Source organism: Lotus japonicus, chromosome 3 (assembly GCF_012489685.1).
Source record: "Lotus japonicus ecotype B-129 chromosome 3, LjGifu_v1.2".
Classification (NCBI taxonomy): Eukaryota; Viridiplantae; Streptophyta; class Magnoliopsida; order Fabales; family Fabaceae; genus Lotus; species Lotus japonicus.
This window is the reverse complement of record NC_080043.1, coordinates 20,327,908-20,354,562: the sequence shown is the minus strand read 5'-3', so window position 1 is coordinate 20,354,562 and position 26,655 is coordinate 20,327,908. Positions and strand designations below refer to the sequence as shown.

At 35.3% G+C, this 26,655-nt stretch overlaps 2 protein-coding genes across 2 annotated transcripts; both read left to right on the top strand.

The window, feature by feature from the left end:
• The first annotated feature begins 4,397 nt into the window (after positions 1–4,397).
• On the top strand, positions 4,398–12,733 carry LOC130748484 (kinesin-like protein KIN-14N). Its single transcript, XM_057601710.1, has 17 exons — positions 4,398–4,660; positions 4,793–5,044; positions 5,267–5,411; positions 5,486–5,595; positions 5,699–5,818; positions 5,939–6,121; positions 7,194–7,403; positions 7,484–7,558; positions 7,721–7,867; positions 7,938–8,076; positions 8,183–8,292; positions 10,437–10,598; positions 10,693–10,910; positions 11,215–11,296; positions 11,423–11,527; positions 11,640–11,744; positions 12,363–12,733. Exons 1-17 carry the CDS (start codon positions 4,595–4,597, stop codon positions 12,540–12,542), a joined length of 2,409 nt encoding a protein of 802 aa, XP_057457693.1. The 5' UTR covers positions 4,398–4,594; the 3' UTR covers positions 12,543–12,733.
• A 2,713-nt stretch (positions 12,734–15,446) lies between these two features.
• On the top strand, positions 15,447–17,612 carry LOC130749658 (thioredoxin-like protein CXXS1). The gene is made up of 3 exons (XM_057603029.1): positions 15,447–15,725; positions 15,891–16,013; positions 17,185–17,612. Exons 1-3 carry the CDS (start codon positions 15,624–15,626, stop codon positions 17,338–17,340), a joined length of 381 nt encoding a protein of 126 aa, XP_057459012.1. The 5' UTR covers positions 15,447–15,623; the 3' UTR covers positions 17,341–17,612.
• The last annotated feature ends 9,043 nt before the right edge of the window (positions 17,613–26,655 follow it).

Below are 26,655 nucleotides of genomic sequence, written 5' to 3'. Positions count from 1 at the left end.
ATTAGCTAGTTTTTCTGTCTTTTAGTTACTTTTCCTCCTGTAACCAAAAAAAAAACATTATTAAAAATTTCGGTAAAAGGACTAAATCCTCTGCATTTCCACATTAGAAGATTTGTTTCTATAAAAATTTAGTTTAGGGACCAATATTAGTAATTTACTAGTGAAGACTAGTGTGGATGTTTTTTAAATTGGTCTTTATCATGATTAAATATCATTGGATCAGAATCTATGAATATTCTTTAATTGAATGATTAAGATTGGTTGGATGCTAATAAGGGTAAAAATAAAAATTGACAACCCTTCCTTCCCCACTCTACCCCTTCCTTCCTCTCTAATCAATCCAAAACCACCGCACAACCATCGGTGCTCTGTCGTCGCTGACGCTTCATAATCTTCGACCCCAACATCCATGCAAAACTACCCAACACCCAACCCGTTACATAACTTCCCTGAGCCATCAACAAATCGTCGCATCCCAGATCTTCCACCTTTAAATGGATTCACAAACTCCATAACCGAAGGCACCACAACGCGCAAGCTTCCATTAGCGAGAGCTTTGTCAATGAAAACTTGGTATGCGCCTTTCTCTGTACAAACCCTAACCAGATCACGAACAAGGAGAACAACATAATAAATCGACATTGTGTATTGCCATTGATTTTACCTATTTTGAGCCCCTTCTTGAAGGTGATGATTTCTTCGTCGAAGCGAACCAGAAACCGCTCAACACTTCTCAATTTGCTACCAAACCCCTCTCTGGAAGCAACAACAATCAACAAAACTAACAACGACTTCGGACAAAAAACACAACACTTCTCGATCTACTACTGGATCTCTCTCTCTCTCTCTCTCTCTCTCTCTCTCTCTCTCCCTCCTACCTCCTACCTATCCAATTTGCCACCCAAGCCCACGAACAACCTTTGAACCACCCCTTAGACCTCAAGGAAGAAACTCACACTTTCATCTTCAACAAGTGGCTGCCTTATTTTCATATTAGTAATGGTTGCGGAAAGGGGTGAAGTTCATGACTCTGGTGGTTGTAGAGAAACCACGCGAAAACTACCTCTCAATTGGCGGAGTTGTAGAGAAACCATGTTGAAACCTAATATAAAAGCATCAAGATTAGCGTGTTGCAAAGACCAATGACAAATCTAGGACCAACTCATGAAGAGGAATCACACACTACGATGTCTTTAAGATCCGATTTCGTCGCTGCTAGATTTCACCGACATAGCCCACACGCAGCTACGACGGAGTCGAACGAGAACGACGACGAAGAGAATTGGGGGTGACAGCGGTCGAAGGCGAAGAGCGTGAGAGGTAAAGGGTGGTTGTTGATCACCTTGAAGAGAATGGTGTGGCGACGGTTGATGATGAAGAGGGTGAGAGGTAGAGCGATGGTCGTCAACGACTGAGACAATGAGAGAACGCATGAAACTTTTAAAGTTTGAAGTTTTTGATTTATGTTTTTGTCTAAGAATAAGAGAACCCTAAGAGAAAACCTAACAGCGATAGGTAAGTGAAATATAAGTCTCATGTGATAATGAAAGGATCCCTTTTACAATAGGTGACATCCCTTTTTATAGTGGGGTGATCGAAAACCTTAATGCTAGCCTATTTGGGCCTCATAAATCCTCGGCAAAAGAGTCCTTACAAGAGAATACTCTAAGTTTGATACCTATTGGTGATGACCCGAGGTTTATTATATCTTTGTCGAGTCCTTCTTGTTTCTTTCTTTTACTTTTTGAGTCCTTTATTGAGTTTTTGAGTCAAGTTGAGTCCCTTTTTAATTCATATTTGCATCTGCATTATTTAAGTGTTTTTAATTTATTTAATTGATATTTTTATTAGCTTTTATTAGTTTTAGTTTAAGGTTCATCCCTATGGTCAGATTTGAGCTGAAATCTTGTGAGAATATGAGTGTTGATGGTCTTTTGGGGGTTTCATTTGCTAAATTGAATGAATGGTTGTTGAATTATTGTGATTAAATGAGTGTTTCCATGAGTTACATTGGTGGAATGATTGTTTGTTGAGATTCTTTGAAGGTTTCAGGTGTTTTTGATGGCTAATGATGTTGATTGAAGACCAAGTAATGAGCCATGATGATAGATGAAGAAGGAGTTACAAAATTAAAGAAAAATCAGATGAGCCACGCATGTGCGCCCACGCACATGCGTGGAGCTACGGGGTTGGAAAAATTTGATGCCCACGCATGTGCGCCGCCTGATCCACGCACATGCGTGGAGGCAAAACCTGATGCTGCGATTTTTGCGTTTTGAGCGTTTTTGCCCACGCATGTGCGTGGAGAAGGCCACACACATGCGTGGATGACTGCTGGAAACTCTATAATAAATAGGGCTTTTGTTATTTCTTTTAGGTATCTTGTAACTTTTTGAACAAAACTTAGAGTTTTAGTTTCTTGGAGCTTGTGGGAGGCTTCTTGGCACTCTTAATTCAGGTTTTTGTTCTTTTGATTTGCATTATGAGTTCTCTAGCCATGTTTGGCTAGTTTACCTTTGTACCTTGGAGATTGTGGATCCTAGTTTAAGTTATGTTATGAACTTCTGAGTTTCTTATATGAATAAAGTTTCATTTCTATGTATCTTTTCTCTGTTTCAATACTCTCTTGAATGCATGCAAGTGTTTGGCTTTCTTCTTGCACAACGGTAGTTGGTAAGGATTAAGGGACCATGGGATTAGATTGATTTGTTTTCTATCACTTAGGTATAAGGGTGAGAACTTATTTTGTTGGCCTGAACATACAAGCTTCATTCTTCAATTGAATTGACTAGGTACTAAGGCATTAGGCTTAGCAACTGAAATTGAATGATTTACTTGATTAAGGTATTAACAAGTGAAGGTAAATGCTACATCACCATAGAAATGTTCCTAAGAGTTCATATATGAATTAGATTCTGAGTAACATAACCGAATTAGGTGAAACTTGACACAAGGTACTGTTTTCTCATAAGTTTTACAAGATTCTTGTTTATGTTTTTGTTACAATTGCTTCCATCATAACAAACTTTAATCTATATTTCTTTTTCTTTTCCATTTCCAAACATTAATCTCCAAGATCAAATCAACAAACAACTATCCATGTGGTTCGACAATCTTTTGTATTACTTCGATTAATCCGTACACTTGCGGAATTGCTATCAATGGGCGTGACATATCATCTTTACAAGGGTCAGTTCGCCCTAACCTAACTAAAGATATGATTACTCACCCTAAAAAAGTCTCGCCTAGCCTTCTTGTAATCATGCCTAACTCTGACTCTAAGTGGGTCCTATCATGGAAGATCTCGTCCAACACAATATATTTTAATTTATTTTGAATTACCAAAATAACCTCGGGTGACAGACCAAAATATAAAATGTTGCCTAATCACTAAAGTCCAAGAACTAATAACATATTTATATTTAACCCATTAAATATATTAGTACCATGGCTTAAGAATATAGAAAAAACTATTGCACAAGAAGTCAAGATCCAAGGCTGATAAGTTCTAGGGTTCTATTTCTATATAAGTTTCAATTTTTTTATATATTTGTGATGATTATTGTGATGGTTACATTTGTCAAGAAACAAATAATGGGAAAGGAGACCATTTCCGAGAATCTAAGAATCTCTCAACACGTGATCCTCACATTTGATTTAAGAGTTAAAATTTATTATAAATCTCCTCCGATTTTTATAAAACGTTATCCTTTAAAACTTATTCACAAGACTTTTGAAATAACCATAAACTGCACGCTTTTTTTGGGTTGAAACCCATAACTTGCACTCTTTTTAGCTACAACGTGAAAAACCATAAATTGCACTCTGACATTTAACACTTTTTAAAATGCATAAAAGAACTCCATACAAAAAGTTTGTATCCACTGTCACTCTGTGTGTGAATTAAACGAGTGATTCTTTTACAAAAATTCAAACGCCAAATTTTTTTCTGCAATCGATGGATTTCATTATTTTAATTATGGTTCGTTTAAATTTATTTTGAAAGTTCTAAAGATTTTCCATTTTTCAGTGGAATTTAAAAGTTCAAAAGATGATGAGCAATAAATTCTACTGAGTCTCAAGCCGGTGCGAATCAAACAAAACAAAGGGATCTAATCCATCATCCACACACACAAATATAGTAAGAAATAAAATTTTCAAACTTTGATTTCATTGCCGACCTCATTCAATGAGATAAAACTTCTTATTGTTGTATCTTTTTTTTCTTATCACATTAGAAATTTTACTTGGGTTCCAATTTTTACGCTGGTTCGATCCGGTTTTCATAACCATTGTGTGAACAAGAAATTTTCCATGAGTTTTCAATTTCTATAATTTTTAGATTGACTAGTATTCATCTCTCTCTCTCTCTATATATATATATATGTATATACCAGAAAAACATCTAAAGTACCAAAAACAGATCTGTCTCTCTCACTCTCTGTGTGTTTGTGTTTCAACTTTCAACTTCATTCATACTCTTCCTGCCTGCTAAAGCAATGGTTTTGATACATTGTTGTTAGCTAGCTTTCAATGCAATCCATCACAAACAGTCACATTCTCTCTCTCAATCTCTGACTGCTTTTGCTTCAAAATGGTCACAAAAAACCACAACCGACCTCCATTTTCACTCCCACCCACATCTCCAACCCCTTCAAAGGTACCATCTTTTCTCATTTCCCAATATTTAATTTACATCTTCACCTCATTCTAAATCATGGGTTCTCCACATTCTTCACTTTCATTGCAGTATCATGCATCCAAATGTGATTTTTTATTGTTGAGGTTTCAGGATTTTGAGGGTGATGAGCTTCTCTTAGATAAAGGGCAAGAATTTGGAGCTGAAAATATGGTGGTGACTCCTATTAATGGAAGAGGAAGACAAGCTTTTACAGTTGTAAATGGTGGTGGCCACGATCTTGACCCTAGTAGTGCTCCTCCAAGCAATGCTGGATCGGATAATGGCATGATTGAGTTCACAAGAGAGGATGTGGAAGCTTTGCTGAATGAAAAAGCCAAGAGAAAGGACAGATTTAATTATAAGGTCAGTTACAGTTTGAGATTTCAAGGACATTGGGCTGATAAGTCTTGTTTTTGCACTCAAATGCATACATGGTTGTGTTGATATTTGGATTTTAGATCAAAGGGGATACCATGTTCAATGTGCAAGGTTGATGGCTTTGTTTATGTTATTTGATTTACATTTCAATATTTAATTTGAATTGCTGATTGATGACTCATAGATTAGCATAATCCTCTTTTATAGGAAAGATGTGAAAATATGATGGATTATATAAAAAGGCTTAAGGTTTGCATTAGATGGTTCCAAGACCTTGAGATGTGCTACTCACTAGACCAGGAGAAGTTAAAGAGTTCACTGGAATTGACCCAGCAAAAATGCATAGAAATTGGTAAGATTAGTTTTCATTTTTGAAAGGCCTCGCCGAATTTGAGGACTAATATGCTTAGATTTATTTAATTACAGAGTTGCTGCTTAGAATCAAGGAAGAGGAACTAAATTCAATTATTGCGGAAATGAGAAGGAATTGTACTTCTTTGCAAGAGAAATTGATAAAGGAAGAATCAGAAAAGTCGGTAAGAAAGATTATGGAATTGGTTGGCTTTTAGATTTTGAAAAAATTGTGGTAGGAAATGTTAATCATAAACTTAAAACTTATTATCTTTCTAAAAATACAAGGTTGCAGTGGAAGCTCTTGTTAAAGAGAGAGAGGCTAGGCTTGACATTGAGAGGTCACAGACTACTCTATCAGAGGACCTTGGAAGAGCTCAACGGGAGATTGAAGGTGCAAATCAGAAGGTAAAATAACAACACAATTCCAATTCAATTAATTCTTTCCATTTTTTTGTCATTATTTTTTTCAAATCATTACAAGAACTATACCTAATAAATAACTTCATTCTGTAATGGATTTTGCAGATATCGTCGCTCAATGATATGTATAAGCAATTACAAGATTACATAACAAGCTTACAACAGTACAATGACAAACTGCATAAAGAGCTTTCATCAGTTGAGGATGAACTTAAACGTGTAGAGAAAGATAAGGCTACTGTAGTGGAGAATATCTCCATGTTAAAGGGTCAACTAACTTTATCCACTGTGAGTCTGCTTTCGCATGTAAACTTTTTCAATTCGAATTCAACTATTCAAGTAGACCACGTGAATGCTAAATTTACAATCTTAGTAGATACATAAAAAGCCTTTTGATAAGCACAACTAAGTGGTAGCGGCCATTTTGATGACAAGGATAAATGGTTTGAAAGAATATGATTTTCTCATTCTTTATCTTCTTATGCGGATGTTTAGATGAGGGACGATACTTGTAGATTAATATGATGTATTTTTGAAAATTTCCCCATATGTTTTCATTGTGGGTTGACTGAGTTCTACATTTTCCACTCATTTGTGTTACTTAAAATGGAGCTTGTATAGGTCCTGATCTCTTAATTAAAGAGGTTTAGAGTTTTGTGGGGTATTGAATGAATGATTTGTGATTGAAATAAATTATTACGAAAAGTGATTTTTTATTAAACAAATAGCCAATGTGCATGTAATGATAATTGATAAGTCTTCAATGATAAAAAGGCACATGATTTTCTCTTTTTCCCTTAGACATTAGTACACATAGCTAGAATTTTAGAATCTTTGCAATTTCCTTGTTTGTTTTGAAGAAAAAAAAAAACTCTAAAAACCAATGTTGTACCATTTTGAATCTTTGTTTAAGCCCAATAATATCTCTGACAATTTCTCAATATCTGTTACTGTGTTTTATAAGTTAGTAAGATTGTTTTTCAGTTAATCCAGTCAAGAGAAGATTGCACTAGCATTCAATAATACTTTACATACATTAAAAAATAGTAATAGCGCTGAATGAACTGAGACTATGAATTTCTTCATGTTGATAGCGGAGGAAACCACTTGATCTTGAGGGTTAAAGAACTCAAAGTGCTTATCCTGCCAAGTTCAGCAGATTGTGGAGTTTTAAGAGCTGGCATAATATTTTATTTTATGTAAATTTTAGGCATAAGCTTTGGATTTATCATCATTTTCATCCTCAATCATCATGATCATCATCTTTCATGAAATTTCTCGTGATTGATTTCCTGTTCTGTTTGTTCTTCTATCTTTGGTTTACTGGTATATTACCCAGTTTCTGTGATTCTCTTGATAGTCTTCTCAAGAAGAGGCCATAAAGCAGAAGGATGCTCTGGCTAGTGAAATTGCTTCTCTTAGAGCAGAGTTGCAGCAAGTAAGAGATGATCGTGACCGCCAATTATCTCAAGTTCAAACGTTAAATGCTGAATTATCGAAATGTAAAGAATCTACGGAAGACTCCAGCACTGAATTGGATAACTTGACATTAAGAGCAAATGAACTGGCGGTTAGTTTGTATACCCATTTCCTTTTATGAAATATCAAATACTTATTACAGAGTCATAGAGGATGTTTTTTCCTGCACAGGCTAAATGTTCTTTGAAAGATAATCAAATAAAGGCATTGCAAGAACAGCTTACAACAGCAGAGAAGAAACTGCAGGTAATAAAGACTTTTTTTAATGCTTACTACTAGATATAAAACTGTTTGGTATATTTTCTAGATATAACCATTTGTGAACTACTAACAGCTTGGGAGTGTTGGTCCTTGACATATGCATTATAATGATTATCTATCTTTTTCATTGCCTATGTTCCTTGTTAGGCATCTGATATATCTGCATTTGAGACAAGGGCAGAATTTGAAGGGCAACAGAAAAATGTAAATGAGTTACAAAGACGCTTGATAGATGCAGAATATAAACTTATAGAAGGGGAGAGGCTGCGGAAAAAATTACATAATACCATTTTGGTAATTCACTGATCCAAAAGATTTGTTCAGAATAAAATAATTGGCATCTTAGCATTCTAATTTTTAACAGGAGTTAAAAGGGAACATTCGTGTATTTTGTCGAGTGAGGCCTTTGTTGCCTGATGAAAGTTGTAGCACAGAAGGCAAGATTTTCAGTTATCCATCATCATTGGAAACTTCTGGACGAGGCATTGACCTAGCACAAAATGGTATATCTCTTGTGATGTATTTGAAGTTATTCTTTTTTCTATATTATAGTTTTATTTAATCATCTAATTAGATTAGCAACTCATGTTGCTCTTGTTTTGTTTTTAGGACAAAAACATTCTTTTTCCTTCGATAAAGTTTTTACTCCAGAGGCATCACAAGATGAAGTTTTTGTGGAAATTTCACAGCTTGTACAAAGCGCTCTTGATGGTTACAAGGTAATTTCAACGTTCTTCAGGTGTCTCTGTCAATATATTTTTACAACAGCAACAAAATGACTTTTCCCATTAGGTGGTGTCAACTGCTATGTGTAGCTGTCTACACTCAAATGACGTAATAATGTTTTTAGATCATGTATTAGATCTAAAGATAGACTAAGACTAAGTACTTATTTGCCAACTGTTGCGTAAAATTTCAAAAAGCAGAACTAACAACTGTCAGTATGGCTTTGTTCATATAGAACTCATCAACTCTGATCTGCCTTCTTTGGTTCGAATCATGCATCGTGGGATGACCGTTCATGCTAGACACACTTATCCAACAACCTTGCTGCAGTGTCGGCCTTTGTGGCTTGCACAAATAATTATTTTGTTGGTCTCTCTTTTGTCATCATCCCCCATCCCTTGGATCCTTGATTTTGGTGCCACTGACCATATCTTTGGTAATAATTCCATTTTCCGATTTTTCCCCTTCTATTCTACATCTGGTTATTTGCCAACTCTAACCCTGGCTAATGGTGTTTGAGTGAAACCCACTGAGTCGGTACATTAAATCTCTTTCCCTCCCTCAATTACTAATGTGCTATATGTCCCCTGTTTAATTTGCTTTCCATTGACTACCTGGCTTGTTCTCTTGATTTCCTTGTTTCTTTAACTAAAGATTAATCATCTCGCACGAGCAGAGTTCAAGGAGAACAAAATATGAGTCATGTGAACCTTATCAGCTTTCATTCCCTTCCACTGTTTGCTTAGTCGTGGAGTCTCCTCATATGCCCATTTAGGACATCCCAGCCTAGGCAAGTTCCAGCATACGGTGCCTTGTCACCACTTTCAAACAAAAGATCCTGGCAAGCTTTGATACTTTTTGTGATACGGTTGCACCAACTAAGGATGATATTGCAATTTCTCAGAGATAGTGTGCAATGTATATTTTAGTTGAAGCAGGTCTGGTGAAAGCTAAGTCTACTGGACCCAGATATATCCTTTAGGTTATGTTTGGTTGGAAATGGTAAGTGAGTAGAAAGAAAGTGAAAACAAAAGAAATTGAGGTGATTTTTTAGATTGTTGTTGGAGAGAAAGTGATTTCTTTCATGCCCTTATTCTCGTGTAACCAAAGTCCGAAAGAGAGAAGTAACATTGATTTGTGTGTTTTCTTTCTACTAGTATTCTTTCTCTCCTTTTTCTAGTGTACCAAACGAAACATTAGGAAAGGGTTTTTTCTATGAAGACAATGGTCATACACAGTTTTTATGATATTTAAATGTTGATTTGGTAGGCTCTTCTATGAACAAGAGAACCACTTCCAAGTATAGTGTATGAATTGAGGATAACTTGTACTCTGGAAAAGTAAGAAAAGAGTGTCGTCATTGGGTCAAGTGAAAAAGTAGAATATCAAACCTTGGCATCGGATACCTATGAACACATTTGGCTTAAATGATTACTTGAAGAACTTAGATTTGGGGCGGGTACATAGATGACGCACATTTGTGACTATCATGCTGCATTGCATATCACCTTTGACCCAGTTTTTTCAGAGAAAACCAAAACACATCAAAATATATTGCCATTTCTAAAAACAGAAGATTTTATTTGGAGACATTACCACTAGTTTGGTTTAGGGTTTAGGGTTCGTTTGGTTAGTTCTAATGACCAATTGACAGATGTTTTCACTAAGTTTTTGATAGGTTCTCGGATACGTTACGTGTGTAACAAATTTGATGCACATGATGTATATGCTGTAGTTTGAGGAGTATTGTTTATTTTTTTTTTTTTGAAATTGAGGAGCATTGCTAGAATGTAAATAGGGTAATTATATGTTGTATAATGTTATATAACTATGGTGATTAGTGAGACTGTAGATCTTGCATTTGTTGTTTTCAGTCAATACAATATAGCTCTTTTGTGTTCTTTAGAACATGGAATTCACTCAAAGTCTCATTGTTTTCTCTTTTCACCTTTCCTCAACCAATTGTCGAAAACCTAGCGGAAAACTTTATAATTGTATTTGTTTCATTACAGTATTTCTAAACAAGTTCTTGGATAACAAAGCCCAACTTTTTCCAAACAAGCACATTATTATAGCTATTACATACATGTTTAGCATTGAGGTTTCTTTTAAAATATGATGATGTTTTCCTTTTCAGGTTTGTATCTTTGCCTATGGTCAGACAGGGTCAGGGAAAACCTATACAATGATGGGCAGACCAGGCCATCCAGAGGAAAAGGGGTTGATACCCCGTTCATTAGAACAAATATTTCAAGCGAAGCAGTCTCAGCAACCTCAAGGCTGGAAATATGAAATGCAGGTAACATAGAGAATATTTTCTTCTTAATTTCAACCATCATGGCAAGAAAAATTTAAATATGACGCTGAAAATATTTTCGTTGTCAAATTTGCAGGTGTCAATGTTGGAAATATACAACGAAACCATTCGTGATCTGATATCTACAAACAGATCATCATCAGATTCAACACGCTCGGAAAATGGTACCCCTGGAAAGCAATATGCAATCAAACACGATGCAAATGGAAATACACACGTCTCTGATCTCACAGTAGTGGATGTTCATAGTGCTAAAGAGGTTGCGTTTCTTTTGAATCAAGCTGCAAATAGCAGGTAACTAGTTTCTAGTGTTTACTGTTTAATCTATTCGGCTATCTATTGTATCTATTGTCATTACATCAATGAGACGCCACTAAGCAACTTGCCATTTTATGACCAACATTATATAGCTACACTTGATGTATTTAGGATATATCTTTTTATTGCTTTAAATGGGATTAAAAAACACGTTTGGTAAAACATAATGTCATAATTTCATTGCAACAAAATATGGATTTATTTTCTCTTAAAAGTGACAATGCTTATCTTTTTTATGTCAAGTTTGACTGTTTTGATTTTTCTGGCTTTCTCCATGTAGATCTGTGGGAAAAACCCAAATGAATGAACAATCATCAAGAAGTCATTTTGTATTCACTCTTCGAATATATGGTGTAAATGAGGTATAGATGTTTATCTTTAGATAATAATCAAAACACTGTTTTATATTCTTTTCTTAATTTCCATCTCAATTTTCCATAAACATATTAGGTTAAATCACAATGCAACCTATTTTATTTTTCTGCCAGAGCACTGACACCCAAGTACAAGGTGTTCTGAATCTTATTGATCTTGCTGGTAGCGAACGTCTTTCTAAGAGTGGCTCAACTGGGGACCGGTTGAAAGAAACTCAAGTATGTTTTTTTTTATAAGCAAAACTCAAGTATGTAAATCCATGATGCTTTTCTTTTCCACTTGTGCTTACTTGAATAGAAAATAGCTTAACTCTCTTTCATTTGTAATCAGGCAATCAATAAAAGCTTGTCATCATTGAGTGATGTCATATTTGCCTTGGCCAAGAAGGATGATCATGTGCCATTCAGGAACTCAAAGCTTACATATCTGCTTCAAGTAATTCTTACTCTCTCACATGGCATTTCTTAAATTGCACACTAGTTTGACTTAAATAAGTTTTTAGTCCCCCATTTTAGAGTCATATTTAGTTTGGTCCATACCATTTATTTTATGGTTTTTCTCCACTTTTACAAATAACTTTGGTTTTAGTCTCTGCTTTATAATATCTCACTTTTAACTCGTGTTGTGGCTAACAAATGGCCATATTACCTTCGTCATATGTCCAGAGTAATCCTATATGATATATTTTGCTTCCAAATCGAAACAAGCTAGCTCTTTTTATAAATTCTCTCTATGTAAGGTCATCATGTCTCAATTGCTAGAAACTTTAATTAAGATTTGGCACCAAAATAAGCCATATAATGACAATAGTGACGTAACCCTATGCAAACCACATCACCAGTTAGCAGTAGGATATTATAAAACGAAGACTGAAACCAAGGTTCTATGTAAAAGTAAGGACCAAAATCATAAAAATTAGATGGTAGAGACCAAAACCAAAGTTGAGTATAAAACTAAGGACTAAAAACCTATTTAAATATGATAATTTCCTTGTTGCTGTTGGGTTTGGATGATTTGAGATGATCTAATATCGTGAATATGATGATTGAACAGCCTTGTCTAGGTGGGGACTCCAAGACACTAATGTTTGTGAACATCTCACCCGATCCTTCTTCAGTTAGCGAGTCTTTGTGCTCACTCCGGTTCGCATCCAGAGTAAATGCTTGTGAGATCGGATCAGCTCGGAGACAGACTAATGGAAGATCTACAGACTCTCGCTTGAGCTATTTCTGATCTTCTTCAGAAAGATGTATATTTGCTATTTAACCTTTTGTGGCAATCAAGTGCATGTGTGAGACTGTGAGTGCTACCCAAAAGAAAAAAAATTGAAAATGAATTTGATTCTAACATAGCTTGTATAGTGAAGGAAGTTGCATTTAGTTGTGTAAACACATTCTAATAATTCAATTTGTTATTCTGCTTAATGTTATGTATTTATAACATTCATCTCATATAAATGGAAAAGGAAATTGTTTCTGATAATAGAAATAGTAAAACAACTTGATTACAGTCATATCAATTTATTTTAGAGAGTCCATCACCTTTTGGAGCATAACTTTATACGTTTCAATATTTGAAGCTCATTTACATAAATCCTAATAGATGATAATCTGAGTAAAATAATATATATATATAAAGAAGAAAACTATGGAAAGAAAATTTATTATGTCCTATAATCGGCTATAGTTTCTCTGAAGTTGGAAAATGAATATTTATAATTCTCAAGTTGCTAGTAGGGTAAAAAAAAGGTATTGAAAATGATATAGATATTTCATAGACAACTATGACCATTTTAGATTGTTTCTCTCTCAAATTCAAGTTAATTCTATTTGAGTCGGAACATCTATATCCTAGTGGAGTTGTTTCTTTAAGCGGAATTTTTTTCATATGCAAAATTCGAACCTGAAACCTTACTTAAAGGGAATGAAACATGTAATACTTAAACCAACTAGCAGTTGGTAGTATTCAAAATTGTTGATTTTGTAGTTATCTAAACTCAGATTTAAAACTTGGAAACTGGGGGCAGAGAAAGATTTTATATGATGAACATCGATACACATCAATACTGTTCACACCCATCTATTTCTTCTATACTTTGAGTACCTATGAAATACTTGAGCAAAGACATAGCATGTTACTAAAAAATTTCGTGTGTCTCTAATGACGTACAAATTAAATACACTAGATACGTTAGCTGATAAACTTAACCATCCTTAGTCCTTACTAGTTTCATCAGGTAAGGATAAGATGGATTTATATTGATATTTAATAAGATGGATTTATATGCAGATCCTGACAGCAACAAGGATGGTCTACATAATAATTTCATTGACATGTGTGCTTATATAAAATAGGCTACTTACCACTCATTGATAATCAAGAGATTTCGGCTTTGAAAAATGACATTACTAATCTCTATCTAAATTTGCTTATTAATTATCCTGTTTATTTTTTTTTTTGCTAACACAGGACATGTTCCTCAGGATATACAAACAGGTGTGATCGGGGAGCGACCAAACTTCCCGGAGACAGGGGTAGGTGAAAGGAGAGGTGAGGCGGTGACGCGCTGCAGCTGGGCGATCCCGGAAGGGGCTCCTGCAAGGGACTCCGATGCTAAAGTAAGTAGGGGAATGAAGAATGTGTAAGTGAAGAGGTGAAGAGAATGAGTTACCTTAATATGGAGGAGGAGCTCTCCTTATATACACGAAGGGAAATTAGGGTTGGAGCCATGCAACGTCATGCCTGGCTCGTACTTGGTTCATCCTGGGCCGTTGGATCCTCTGTTGCTCCCTGCCGCAAAGTAGTGATCCAATGGTCCCGGGTTCCTTGGGACCTGTGCCTCCAACCACTAGTACCGTAGGGTGGTTGGGATAGGTCAACCCCTACATGGTGGGCCCGGTGATTGTCTTGTACTCAAAAGGGAAGTCTCCTCCGTCCCAAGCGGGTCGGGAGGAGGTAGCGATCGTTTAGTGGGTGATCGTCCCATTAGGTCCACTCCGGTCGTCCGTTCGAGGGTTTCCTGGAGCGGTGGTCGTCCACGGGCGGTGGTGGCCGTTTCATTAGGTTTCCGCTCTAGGCCTGCTCTGGTCGTCCGTGCCATGGTTTCCCAGAACAGTAGTCCCCCAGCTCTGGTCCACTGCCATAGTGGAGCATGAGCTTTAAGGGCGGCGTTTTCGCGGAGGAGTTACTAGGGTTCTCTGAACAGTCATGCATGCCATGTATGCGGGTGGCTCCCAGTCGTTCGATCCTCTTGTCATTCCTGCGACAACAGTGAGATCTCACGCTCCAGGATTCCCCGTGTGGTAGGTACAGTCCCTAGCTTTCTAGGGTGGTTGAGGGAAGTTAACTCCTAGGCCCTGGGACCCACCGTTGTCCTTTGTGGGAGTGTGGGGTCGGACCTAGGTATTTCCCAAGTTCGCAGAACAGTAGTCCCCTAGCTCTGGTCCACAAGGGTTGTGGAGCTTGAGCTACGAGATTGGGTCGATCGTCCTCGGGGGACGGTCGTTTTTGGAGGCTCCCAGAACAAGGTGGATGGTTAAAATTCCCTTTAAACAATGTTTTTAGTTCGAGTCATCTGCATGAGAAAAAAATAAATTGATAGAAGAGCTAGCCCCATAAAAAATGCGGATGTTTAGGACTCAAAATAATTATTTTCTGTGGAGTATACATGTGTTAGATAAAAAAAAAAAATAGCCAAAGGAACAAGAAATCGCCTAAACTAAATTTTGAACTAAATGAGAATTGCATCAGATATATTAATTTCTGAGTAATTGTATTTGTATTTGACCCACAAATTAAAAAGGTATGGTCCAGTACTTCCATGTGAAAGCAGAAGCTAATATTTGGAATGTTGTTGCATGTCAACATAACATGAGTTAGAGAGCACAGCTGACAAGAAGCAAGATGTGTTCTTTGATTTGGCAAAGTTCTTATTTCTTTTTTTAATTAATAGATAATAAAGGTGTTGGTCTAACTATAACTTCAATGCATGAACCTCAAATGGCCAAAGAGTAGGCTAACACAAAGGCCCCAGCAAGATTAAATTGGCTATATCATGTACTATATATGTCAATTCAATTGGTGTCTTATGTAAAAGAAAAATCAACGTATATATCTTTCTACAGTGTGTACCTTTCGAGGATAAACTTCGGTGAGTAGCGAATGACAGGATAAACTTCTATGAGTAGCCTTTAAATAACAGAATTGATTCTGAGAAAAAATAAGCTTCCAACACGGTAGTCTCATATTTCCTCCCAGAGCATTTTATATATAAGCACACTTTTGAAAAAGAAGCAGAAACAGAAGAAGAAAGAAATGGCAGGGAAACAACAGCTCAAAAAGTCCAAGGTTGTGAAAATTGACTCACAGAAATCATGGGAACACCACATCACTGATGCTACAATTAAAGGCTGTCCTGTGAGTTTCATAAGCTTTTTTGGGCATTTATTTAATTATAAATCAGTTTGCATCTAATTTCAACAATTGGGTTGGTTGTGGATTCAGCATCAGATAGCATTAAGGATGGATGTTCAGAATTGTAATATCCATAGCTCTTATACTATGCCTAATTTTTTTTTACAGGTTATGGTTCATTTCTCTGCTTATTGGTGTGTGCCTTCTATTGCTATGAACCCTTTCTTTGAAGAACTGGCCTCCACCTATCAAGGTGTAATCTTTCTGAAGGTGGATGTGGACGAGGTTAAGGTAATTTATGTGAAGAACCTATGGCATGGAAGGTCTTCCCTATTGATTTTTGTTTATATAATTGGATGGTCTGATCAACTTTTCTTTCATTAAAATCGAATCCAAATGTTACTTAGATTTTAGAATCAATTGTAAGAAGAGTCTCCAAACATTCACTAATGCATGTGTGTTTAGAAATCCTTCTACGATTGATTCTAAAAACAATTGATTCAAAAGAAAGAGAAACCGATCCAAACATGTTATTAGTCCATATACTTTAACATCTCTGATTTTCAATTCATGTTTTTTTATTCAAGGCCTCTGATTCACAGAACATGCAATGTCATTTAATATTCAGCACTTCCAAATTGTTTATTTTCTGATTCCAAACCCCACTTTAAGGTCAAGTGGACTGTGTTTATACTTCATACCAAACATAGGATTACTATTTATTAAAGCATATGTAATCTAATCTCCAGAAAAAATTCATATAGGTTCAGCCTTTAACTTAGAGCAATTACATTATTGGTCATTAGAACACTTTAAGTATCACTTTGTATATGATATCAATACGTGGCCTATAATAATAGCTTTTGTCATCCATTTTGGGTGGCATCAAGGGACAGATTCTCTATGCATAATAGCAGAGTATCACTTGTATTCACTGTTCTCTTAACCAATTTTTGCTCTACTGCTATGTGCATTGTGTAATAGAACTACAATCTAAGAAGTTACACCCAAGTTGGAAACTGAAACCAGAGTTTCAAATTGCGGCCGCAACGGATTTTAGAGTCACCACATCAGCATCGTGACCGCAATTGAGGTTGCATCAACCCGCATTACCATGACCCAAACTGTAATTTAAAAACCTGATCAAAACCATAGCTTCCCTTTTTTATGATGAGTGGAGGAGCTTCCATGGCATTTGCAGATTCCATACCCCACTCTTGAGGTCATATAGGCTGTGTTGATGTAAGCAGGGCATAATTAAAACCTATTCTAATCTAATTTAAATAAAAACTTCATGGAACCTTTAACAATTATAATAATGGCATTATTGGATGATATCAAATATGTGACCTATTTTCCAATCCATTTTGGATTGATTCAGGGGACAAATTCTATGCATAATTGTTGAGTGTCACTTGTATTCATGATTATCTTAACCTCCTTTTGTTCTACTGTTATCTAGGAAGTTGCCTCCAAGTTCCAAATCAAAGCCATGCCTACCTTTTTGTTGATGAGTGGAGGAGCTCCAGTAGATAAAACTGTGGGAGCAAATTCAGATGAGATAAGGAAAAAAATTGATCATTTTATTCACCAAACTCATTCCTCCAAATCAATCTGATGCATGAACACATAAAGCAAAGTTTGCCAGTCAGTTGTAAATTAAGACCCATAAGTGTTTGTTTTTAAAACGTTTTCAATTACAATTCATTTCTTGTGTGTCATATATTCCAAGTAATAGTACTGCTGTTGCTTTTTTTTTTTTTTTTTTTTGAAAGTGTTGCTTTATTTATTTATTTATGAAATGATTGGAGTGGATTTGAAATGGCAAGTTGATGTATTGGAAAAAGGTATTTTATTGTATATCTTCAGAATGCTGTTTTCCTCTTTTAATATCCTTTGCGGTGTAGTGAAAGTGAAGAGATATGATTTTAGGGTCATGGACTGCACATTTGTTGAGTTGAGTGAATTTAAAGCTATTTAAGATATGAACCAATTAAAACTGTTCATGTTGGGTTGGGTTGAGTTGGATTTCATGAATTTTCATCTTTAGACTCGAATATTCGGGCTAGTTTGAGCGGGTTGATCGAATTTCTATATTAAAATAATAATAGGTCCGTAATATTGAAAGAAAAAATATGAAAAAATCAAGAAAATAGAAAAAAATTGATAAATTTGTTATAGTACCAAATAACATAGAAAAGATACCACATAAATGACACATAGCCAAATACCACAAAAAATAAGTACAGCAACAAAATCAAGTTAATCAATACGACAATGACATGACACTTAGAACTTAGATGTCTCCATCCTCCAACATGCTAAATAACATTGAAACAAAGAGTGAAAAATGTGAAAAATGAAACTGTGAAATAAAATTGGGGTTTTAGAATTACATTTAGGTTAGGTAAAATTATTAAAATATATGTTAAATAATATATTTTTATTGTAGGTTTAGATTTCGGGTTGAGTTAAGTTGATTGTTATGTTAAACTAGTGTTTTTTACCCGTGCGTTGCACGACAAATTTTGTTATTGTATTTAAGACATCAATCAATACTTTCAAATAAGTTGAAATACTAAGAATGAAAAAAATCATAATAAGAATAAAGATATTTTAAAAATTTAAATTGTGAAACTCAATTATAGTATATTGTACTCATACACTCATTTAACAAATATAAAGATTAAAAATATAAATGAATCAATCGGTAAATATCTTCATTTATGCGAGGTACAAAAGATTTTTGCTTACCAAGATGAAAATACATATATCTGGATCTATTAGGTTGCGGACCAACAAAATGAAAAAAGAAAAAAGAGTACGATGAAGAGCAAGAAAAGGAATGATCAAACATTTGTAAAGATCAGTAGAACCTAACAAAGAGTAAGAGAAGTTGGAGCATTTTTCAAAATAGGTTTGGATTTAGAAGAAGGTTAGAGCATTGCAATCCAAAAGAATCAAACAGCTGCGATGTAAAGACGGGACTTACTAAACTTCATAGGTCAAGTTAGTGGAGAGGATTTGTATACTCCGGTTATACATTCTATTTACCTATCTAAATATAGTGGTAACCTCTCAATCAAATTGTTGTTTCTACAAAGAATAAAACTTTAAACAAAATATAAAAGTAAATATATTAATTATTTCCATAAAGAATAATTTAAGAACACCAATAAAAAACACTTTAAATATCCAAAAATAGAAACTGAAATACAATTTAATATCAGAGCCTACAAAAGCTAGGAATCTTAAACTACCAATCCTAAAACCTATAACTTGAAACACATCAAATATTCTCCTTGTTAAATAGGCCTCATTCTCCTTCCCATATTTGTCAATCCTCCCCGCCCGAAGTGCCCCATTAACGCTCCAGTAGACTACGAATAAATGCACGCCAAATCAGCACAGTCATCAATCTAATATTGGACGCAGGGACCCATCAAGAAATCCTGGATAAGTTTCCAACTGGTAAAGAGCCAATAAGAATCCAGTTTAAAAGCACATATAGGAAAAACTACAAAAAGCCTTTGATAGAAAAAAAGCAAATAACTCATGATTGTTCATGTTCTGTTCTAGATACTCATGTTGTAGACAAAAAAGTAAATAACTTAAAAGGGACATGACAAATGATAAAAAGTCTTCTTCAGTTATATGATAGACATCTAGTTCCTATCCATGCCATCTGCTGAAGATAGTACAGACAACAGAGAAAGATTTGAAAAAAATAATCTTTTAAAAAGGAGAGGAAGCTGGAAACATAAGAGAATTTTATAAGAAACCAAAACCATCTAGCTCAATGTCAAACACGAACTCATCTATTAGAAAAAGCAGCACATTCCAATGTCCCCCGAAATTGCATCCCCAAATACAATCTGTCAAATAAGAGCAAATATGATTCTATGAGAAGAACCACAACAAATGTTTCATGTCCTCTAAAATGTTTTATAGCTTCCAGCACCTGGCAAAGGAGAGAGCATGATAGCTTTGACAAATCTCGGACACGAAACAGATCCAGTTCACTTTTGATTTACATCCATGTTGATCTGATTTAATGCAAACCATAGCTCAAGGACTTCGAGCTAAGCAAAATCCTAGTTCCCGGCAAAGAAATTGTAGAAGAGAAATGAAGAGGAAAAAAGTTATTTTTCTCTCTCTTCATCTAATTATTGCCAATCCCAATTATTTTAGTTGCTACCAGCATCTTGGCTCCACTAATAGATTGCGGACAGGCAAACAGACCACAATAGATGATCCTTTCCCCATGTGGCTTCTAGCCTCATATCAAATTGCAAGTAAAAAACTCAGAATCAGATGAGACAAAAAATTCATGAAAGCATATATGTCAGGCCTTTTACTTAAGCATCAATCCATGATTGCTTCAGGGACATTTTATCTAGGCAAGAAAACATTCACATGGAAAAATCAAAATACACTGAATGCTAGTCATAAATAAAGAGTACAAAAAAATAAAAGTTTGAGATAAGAATCAAAATATATCATTTGGAGGTCTTCTTCTATTAATCTTCCTTGTTGTTCATCATATGCTAATATTGTAAGGGAACTTAGAGAACAATTGTTGTAACCTAAGGATGCGTCAGTTCAATGATATGGGAGAACTACTAATTAAATGTATGATTAACTTCTCAGTTCTCACCTGTATCTATAATAAAATCCAGATTGCAAGAAGCAATGTATAGGTGCGTGGAGTATGAAAAGAGAAACATTGGAATGTGTAACTGCAGCATTCAAAGGCTGCGCATGAAAAATACACTATAAGAAGGAATATCATATATGATGAGTGAGATGAGTGAGAATTCTCGACCATTTAGCAGTAATCACATCATATGGAGGATTTCAAAGACCAATACAAAGACTTAAATTAATGACCCGAAGCTTTAGAGCAAATACCTGCAAGTATAATGAATTCAATCAATGATATCTTCAGTGAAAACATTTCTAATCTAGCCAATCAATCAAAGCAGTCTACAATGAAAAATAATGTCCAAATCCAATCTATAACCTGGAATTTGAAAGTATTGAAAGCAATTTATAGGAAAAGATAAAATCAATTGAGGAGTTGAGCATTTAACCTGGAACCTCCACATAGACCTATCAGAGGAAGAGGAGTTTGAAAAACAAATAACAAATGATAAAAACAGTGCATTTAGTAACACACAAACAATAAGAGACATTACAAAACAAAAGAACAAATCAGAAACACCTCGGGGAATGAAGAAGAAAAATAATCTTTTAGTTTATCTTAGGTGATTAGGTGATAAAACTGAAACTTAATTGTTCAGTTCTTAGTCTGTAGGCCAAGAGTTATATTCAAAATTTTACATGTAATGAAAATGTTGCCTTGATAATGGTTATGAAAAAAATTAAATCATGTAGTATGAGAACTTACCATGTTAAGTTCCCTGCAACTTGATGGTTTCCTCTTGCGGCTGCCCCATTCTCTTCGGTGTTCATACTCATAATAAGTACTAATGATTTCCTGCAAACAAATCATATACATATGCCCGTAATGGAACAAACAGAGTGAAAGACTGTCACTGGCTTACTGCGATTCTGCAAGGAAGTTAAACAGATAAGATGAGATGCTTGAAATGAAATTAGGGATTGATGAGAACATAGCACATTAAAGCACAAAACAATTTAATTCTTTTCACCAATGGTGGTTAGTGATTTAAAAATAGTTGCATTAAGAATAGTAAGCATTGAAGATAGGATATCATGAACTAAAGTAAACAGGACCCTAAGGTTTTGTTGTCTTTCTCATCATAAATCAATTAAATCAATTGTTAAGGTTTGCTTAATGTTGAGGAAAAAAACAAATCCAAAAAAGCACCAGTAGAAAAATCCTTGCTAAACTATGTTAATAACAAAATAACACCAGAATTAAATTAACCAACTTTAGGTGATAGTAATTGTATAAAAGCTATTTCAAAACCCAATAAACTCTAATCACATAACTTGACAGTGCAAGATACAGAGACAATAGTCATCCGAAATAAGAAACTCATTTTAAAAACAATCTCATTGGTTTAAAATTCACCAGATTATGATGAGAAACCTTAGAATAATATTCATGAGCGAAAAATATAAGCTATAATCTTCTATGTTATACTACACATACATAGCTCTTTATAGGCACCTTAAGATTGATTGGGAGCAAATCAATTTTCAAGGGCACTCCTAATCTGTATAGCATTTTGTTAGGAAATCCACATTTCAAATTAAATGAGATAGTGCAGTGTTCCCCCCTCAAAAAAATAAAAATAAGAGACAAAAAAACTAAGAGAACAAAAAGCAATTTGGCATAACATACCTCGGGTACAATCATAGTTGATCCATTCACTGCATTTTAGCCAGCAAAAAGTAAACTTTTTGACTCTGCTAAAATACTTCACCATATGTCCTAAATTAAAGCAGAAATCAGCTTTCAACTTTAAAGGGATATTATCAAACAAAACCAAAGAAAGGAAATTTCTTCTGCTCACTTCTGATTCAAGTTAGGATGAGAGTGGATTGTGCCTACAAAAATAAAATACCTAGAAAAAAGTGGTACAAATGTGTTGTCAAGTTGGCCATGTAGGCTTTCAATGAAAAACTTACAATCACAGCTAGAACCAAGAACCAAAGCAACTCGTAAAAGTATAACCAGTGACTTCACAATTAGATGCTTCACAATTATCACAAAAACTAAAGAAGAACTCATACTCCTGAATGCACAAATTCACATTTAAAATATAGGTCAGTTCAAAAAAATATAAACAAACCTCAAGCTAATGCATAATATTTTTAATTCTTAAATGGGGTGAACTAAATCAGTAGAAAATGGAGACATGAGAAGAAAATGGCTTTGGCTTCCTCTTCTAAGTAATCTAGTTTGGCTTCCAATTCTTCTTCTTGGAGCCCACCGGCACATGTCAACTCCTTTGCATCTGAATGTTCAGACTTCAGATCCATTACTGTTTTCTTTGTCAACACCATCATTAAAGTGCTCTTGAAATTTTTGAATGGTCAATAAGGTTTGCTATACCTCAGTAGCAGAAAAAGGCAAAGAAAAAGTTCACCTTGTTGAGTTCTTGAATAGCACTTGAATAGTCATGGCTAACAGAAGAGCTGAACATCCTTTTTGATTGAGGACATGCAGCTACTATTCTTCTAAGGAACATTTTAATCACCTCCAGCTACTAATTCTACAGTTGCAAGAAAAAGAAAAATTCAATTAAAGTACATTTACTAATAAGCACACAAAGCAAAGGAATCCCATCTTGAATTTCAATGTAATTGCCACAAAACAGCCTAAGTGAGTGTTTCTCATTCAGCAGAGTTTGCATCATGTAAAATGGAAGCCTTGCAATTTGGTGCATTTGGCTGAAGAGGAATGCTCACTTGTTCAAGTCTCAACTTATTATCATGTATTCCTAAAACCAGCAAAAAGTAAACTTTTTGACTCTGCTGTAGAGAATCATCAGCAAATGAAATTCCTAAAATCAAATAGATTTGAAATCTTTTTAACTGGGTAAAACAAATTGCCAGAAGACCAATCAGGAAGCACAGTATCATCAAAAGAACACATTGATTAATTGATAAAAAAATAGTTTGTTCAGAAGCTTACATTACATGTCGCCGCGTGCAACCGTGCTTTGCCGGTATCGAACAGCGAGGTAAATGGCCAATAAGGTTAACTATACCCTTCATAAAGTTTATCATCGAACAATTCCAGCGGCTTCATGTGCGCCTTTTTTGTGCCTTGCAATCCAATAAGCTTTCATTTATCAAAAACAGAAAGAATTCACACACAAAAAGTCTCTTCCTCAAACAAAAGAAAGGATACCAAATAATCACTAAAAGAAATCAACAACCAAGAACTCATATTAGAGCTTAAAAACGATTCACTCACATCTCTGCTCTACACACTCACTTGTGAATCACCTTTAGGGTGACACACTTAATAATCAAATGATTCCGTTGGAGGAAGAGGAGGGATTCAGGTCGAGAGACCTTCGGGGTGTGGGTTGGGGAACGACGAACGCCATGGGATTGGGGTTCGTAGGTGAAACGACGTCAACAGCGGTGGTTGGGTCGTCTAGGGTAGTGGGGGTATTGGATCTGGGGCGGTGAGAGATTGAAATCCGCCGAGAGAAGAAGCCGCGTGCGGAGCAGAGAAACAATAGAGAGAAATTAGGAACCCTAGCAAACTCGTGTCTGAGAAAGGCAGTGGAACCCTAGCAGACTTTTTACCGAGATGCAATTGAAAAGATACAGTGAGCTGTGCAATTGAAAAAATATAAATTAGGGCACATGTGGCAAATAGGGCCAAGGTGGAAAAGCTGATGTGTAAATTATTAAATGAGAATTAATAGGTGGAAAAGCTGACGTGTAAATAATTAAGTGAGAATTAATCTCGGAGCGACACGTCACTAACTTGGCCTGTGAGAGCAACACGTCATGCTAGAAGTTGTTCTTTTCTAATATATATAGATAATATATTTTTATTGTAGGTTTAGATTTCGGGTTGAGTTAAGTGGATTGTTATTAAACTCGATATCAGATCCGGAGATAATTGGATTGTAATAAAATCTATCCGATGAATCTGTTTTTCCAATCCTACCCGCATTTTTTTTCATTGGATTGCACAGATTCATTGGTTATACCCAACCATATGTACCCTTTAACCTCACTTAATTGTGATATAAGAATAGTTTAACTGAGTAATATTTGAACAAGTAAAGCATAGGTTTGGAGATAAAGAAGGATCATGTGAGTGTTTGGAAATGTCTTTTAATGTCAGTCATGAATTTTGATCCAAAGGCTAAAAGTGATATCTCACATAAGAAACCTCCTCTCACCAGATACACTGTATATATTTATAATTTGATTAGCTGACCGAACTGATCGCATTTTTATAACATTACTCAAATCACTAATCTTTTGAATGCATCTATTCAAAATAATCAACATAACTAATATAGACCCATACCATAAATACTTGTAAAATGTTTTGCCACATGTTCAAGAAGTATCCTAACACTTTGGTAGAGAAGAGAGAGTAAAGAGGAGAGAAAATGAGTAGAGAGAAAGATATGACAAATATAGTAAATAGTATAGGTTGTTGGTATGATAGAGATACAAGCGAAAGAGAGGAGAAAGAATAAGGTGAAAGAAAGAGAAAAAATTATTTTTTATACTATATGTAAATTTTATCCAATCAATTAATTTTCTAGTAGTCAGAATGATGCTATTGGGACCTTTGAACTGCCAGAAACATTGAAATAAAGACGTAAAGTACGTGATTTCAGACTCGCCTTGTTACTTTTGAATTTCTTCCCAAATTGGTGAGACTCAACAAAGTTGGTGTGTCCCACATTTTGATATCCCTCTTCCTTCACCCATCTCAAACCAAACAAGGGTGACTTCACTCTCTCTCATCTAACTCTCTCTTATCTCCTTATCTCTTCTCGAACTCGCTCCTAATAAATAAAGCCTAAAAAATAAGAGAATCAAAGCAATCCTAACTCAACCCTATAATCCAAGCGATCATGCAAGGACATAATCAACTCCCTACTAAATTCTACATATCCAATACCCATTATGATCTATTCCTAGTCTTCATTCGTGAGCAGCATGATATGAGAGATGTTGTCTTCCATATTTAATGTTTTAGTTGTTTGGTAAGTCTTCATCGTGCATCAATGATTTACGCCGGTTGGGTTAAGGGGATGGTCCTCAAGGTCAATTTGTTTCACCTATGAGGTAGTCGCCCCTCTTATGGGGCTTATCATTCTTCGTATTAATATCTTAACCGAACAGATAAACCTAAAAGCCCTCTGTTGGGCTCGATCAGTTCACGATTCTAGTAGACACCAACATTAAAAGACAAAGTGTGTCTTAAAAGCTATCAATACAATTCAACTCCCTATGATTTGATTGCGGTGGCCATCTTGTTTTTAAACAGATCATCCCACAAGTCCTCCAAACATTGAGACTGAAAGTCGAAGCGTGTCATCCCTATGAGTTGATTACATGTTCTTGAAGTGATGTATAACATGATACATGATGGAGTGTGACATGTTTATATGATGATTATATGATCTTTAAATGGGAATCACATGATGATTGATGAATTATGAATGTAATAATTTGAATGAACATGATATGCACTTAAGCTTTACACTTGATGGATTGTATTTACTATAAAGCATGATAACAATTATAATAAATTTTTCTTTAAAAAAAACAATTATAATAAATTTTCAAACGCTTACAATATACCCAAGATGAGCGTTTGAAGCCATCCTTTCAAATTAACTTGTCACATGAGGCTAACGAATATATGAAGTCTTTGAGCTCAGCCTAAATATACAATCTTCAAATTCCTGAAGACTCCTCAAGACCTAAGGATCATTTATTCTACATCTTCTAATATTAAAGATGATTTTTCTTTGTGTGTGTATTGCTCTCGATCATCAACTCTTATTTTATAACGATTTGGATAACACATGATTTTTCACCACCAATGTGAGATATTAATTTCATTTATAAGAAAGTTGAATGACAAAGTACTTTCCTCGACCATATGTCCGACTTCTACAAAATCCCATGTAAAAAAAATCTGATATTCGTAAATAGAAATTGTTGGTGATTTTAGAATCATCAATGTATTTTAGTAGTAATGTGATCTACTATAGGCTCATGCAATTACGCGTTAGGCTCGGAATCGAGTCAGGTTAGTGCGGAGTGCACGCTCGGTGAGCCAACGCATAATTGACCGCGAATACGAACCGGGGTCCAAGGGGCGGAGCCCCTTGGCGGGGTCCAAGGGGCGGAGCCCCTGGCTGGGGTCCCGTTCGAAATTTTTTCTGAACGTTAATGACCCTAGTTTGAAATTGTGACTTTTCGGAACAATCGTGATCATTCG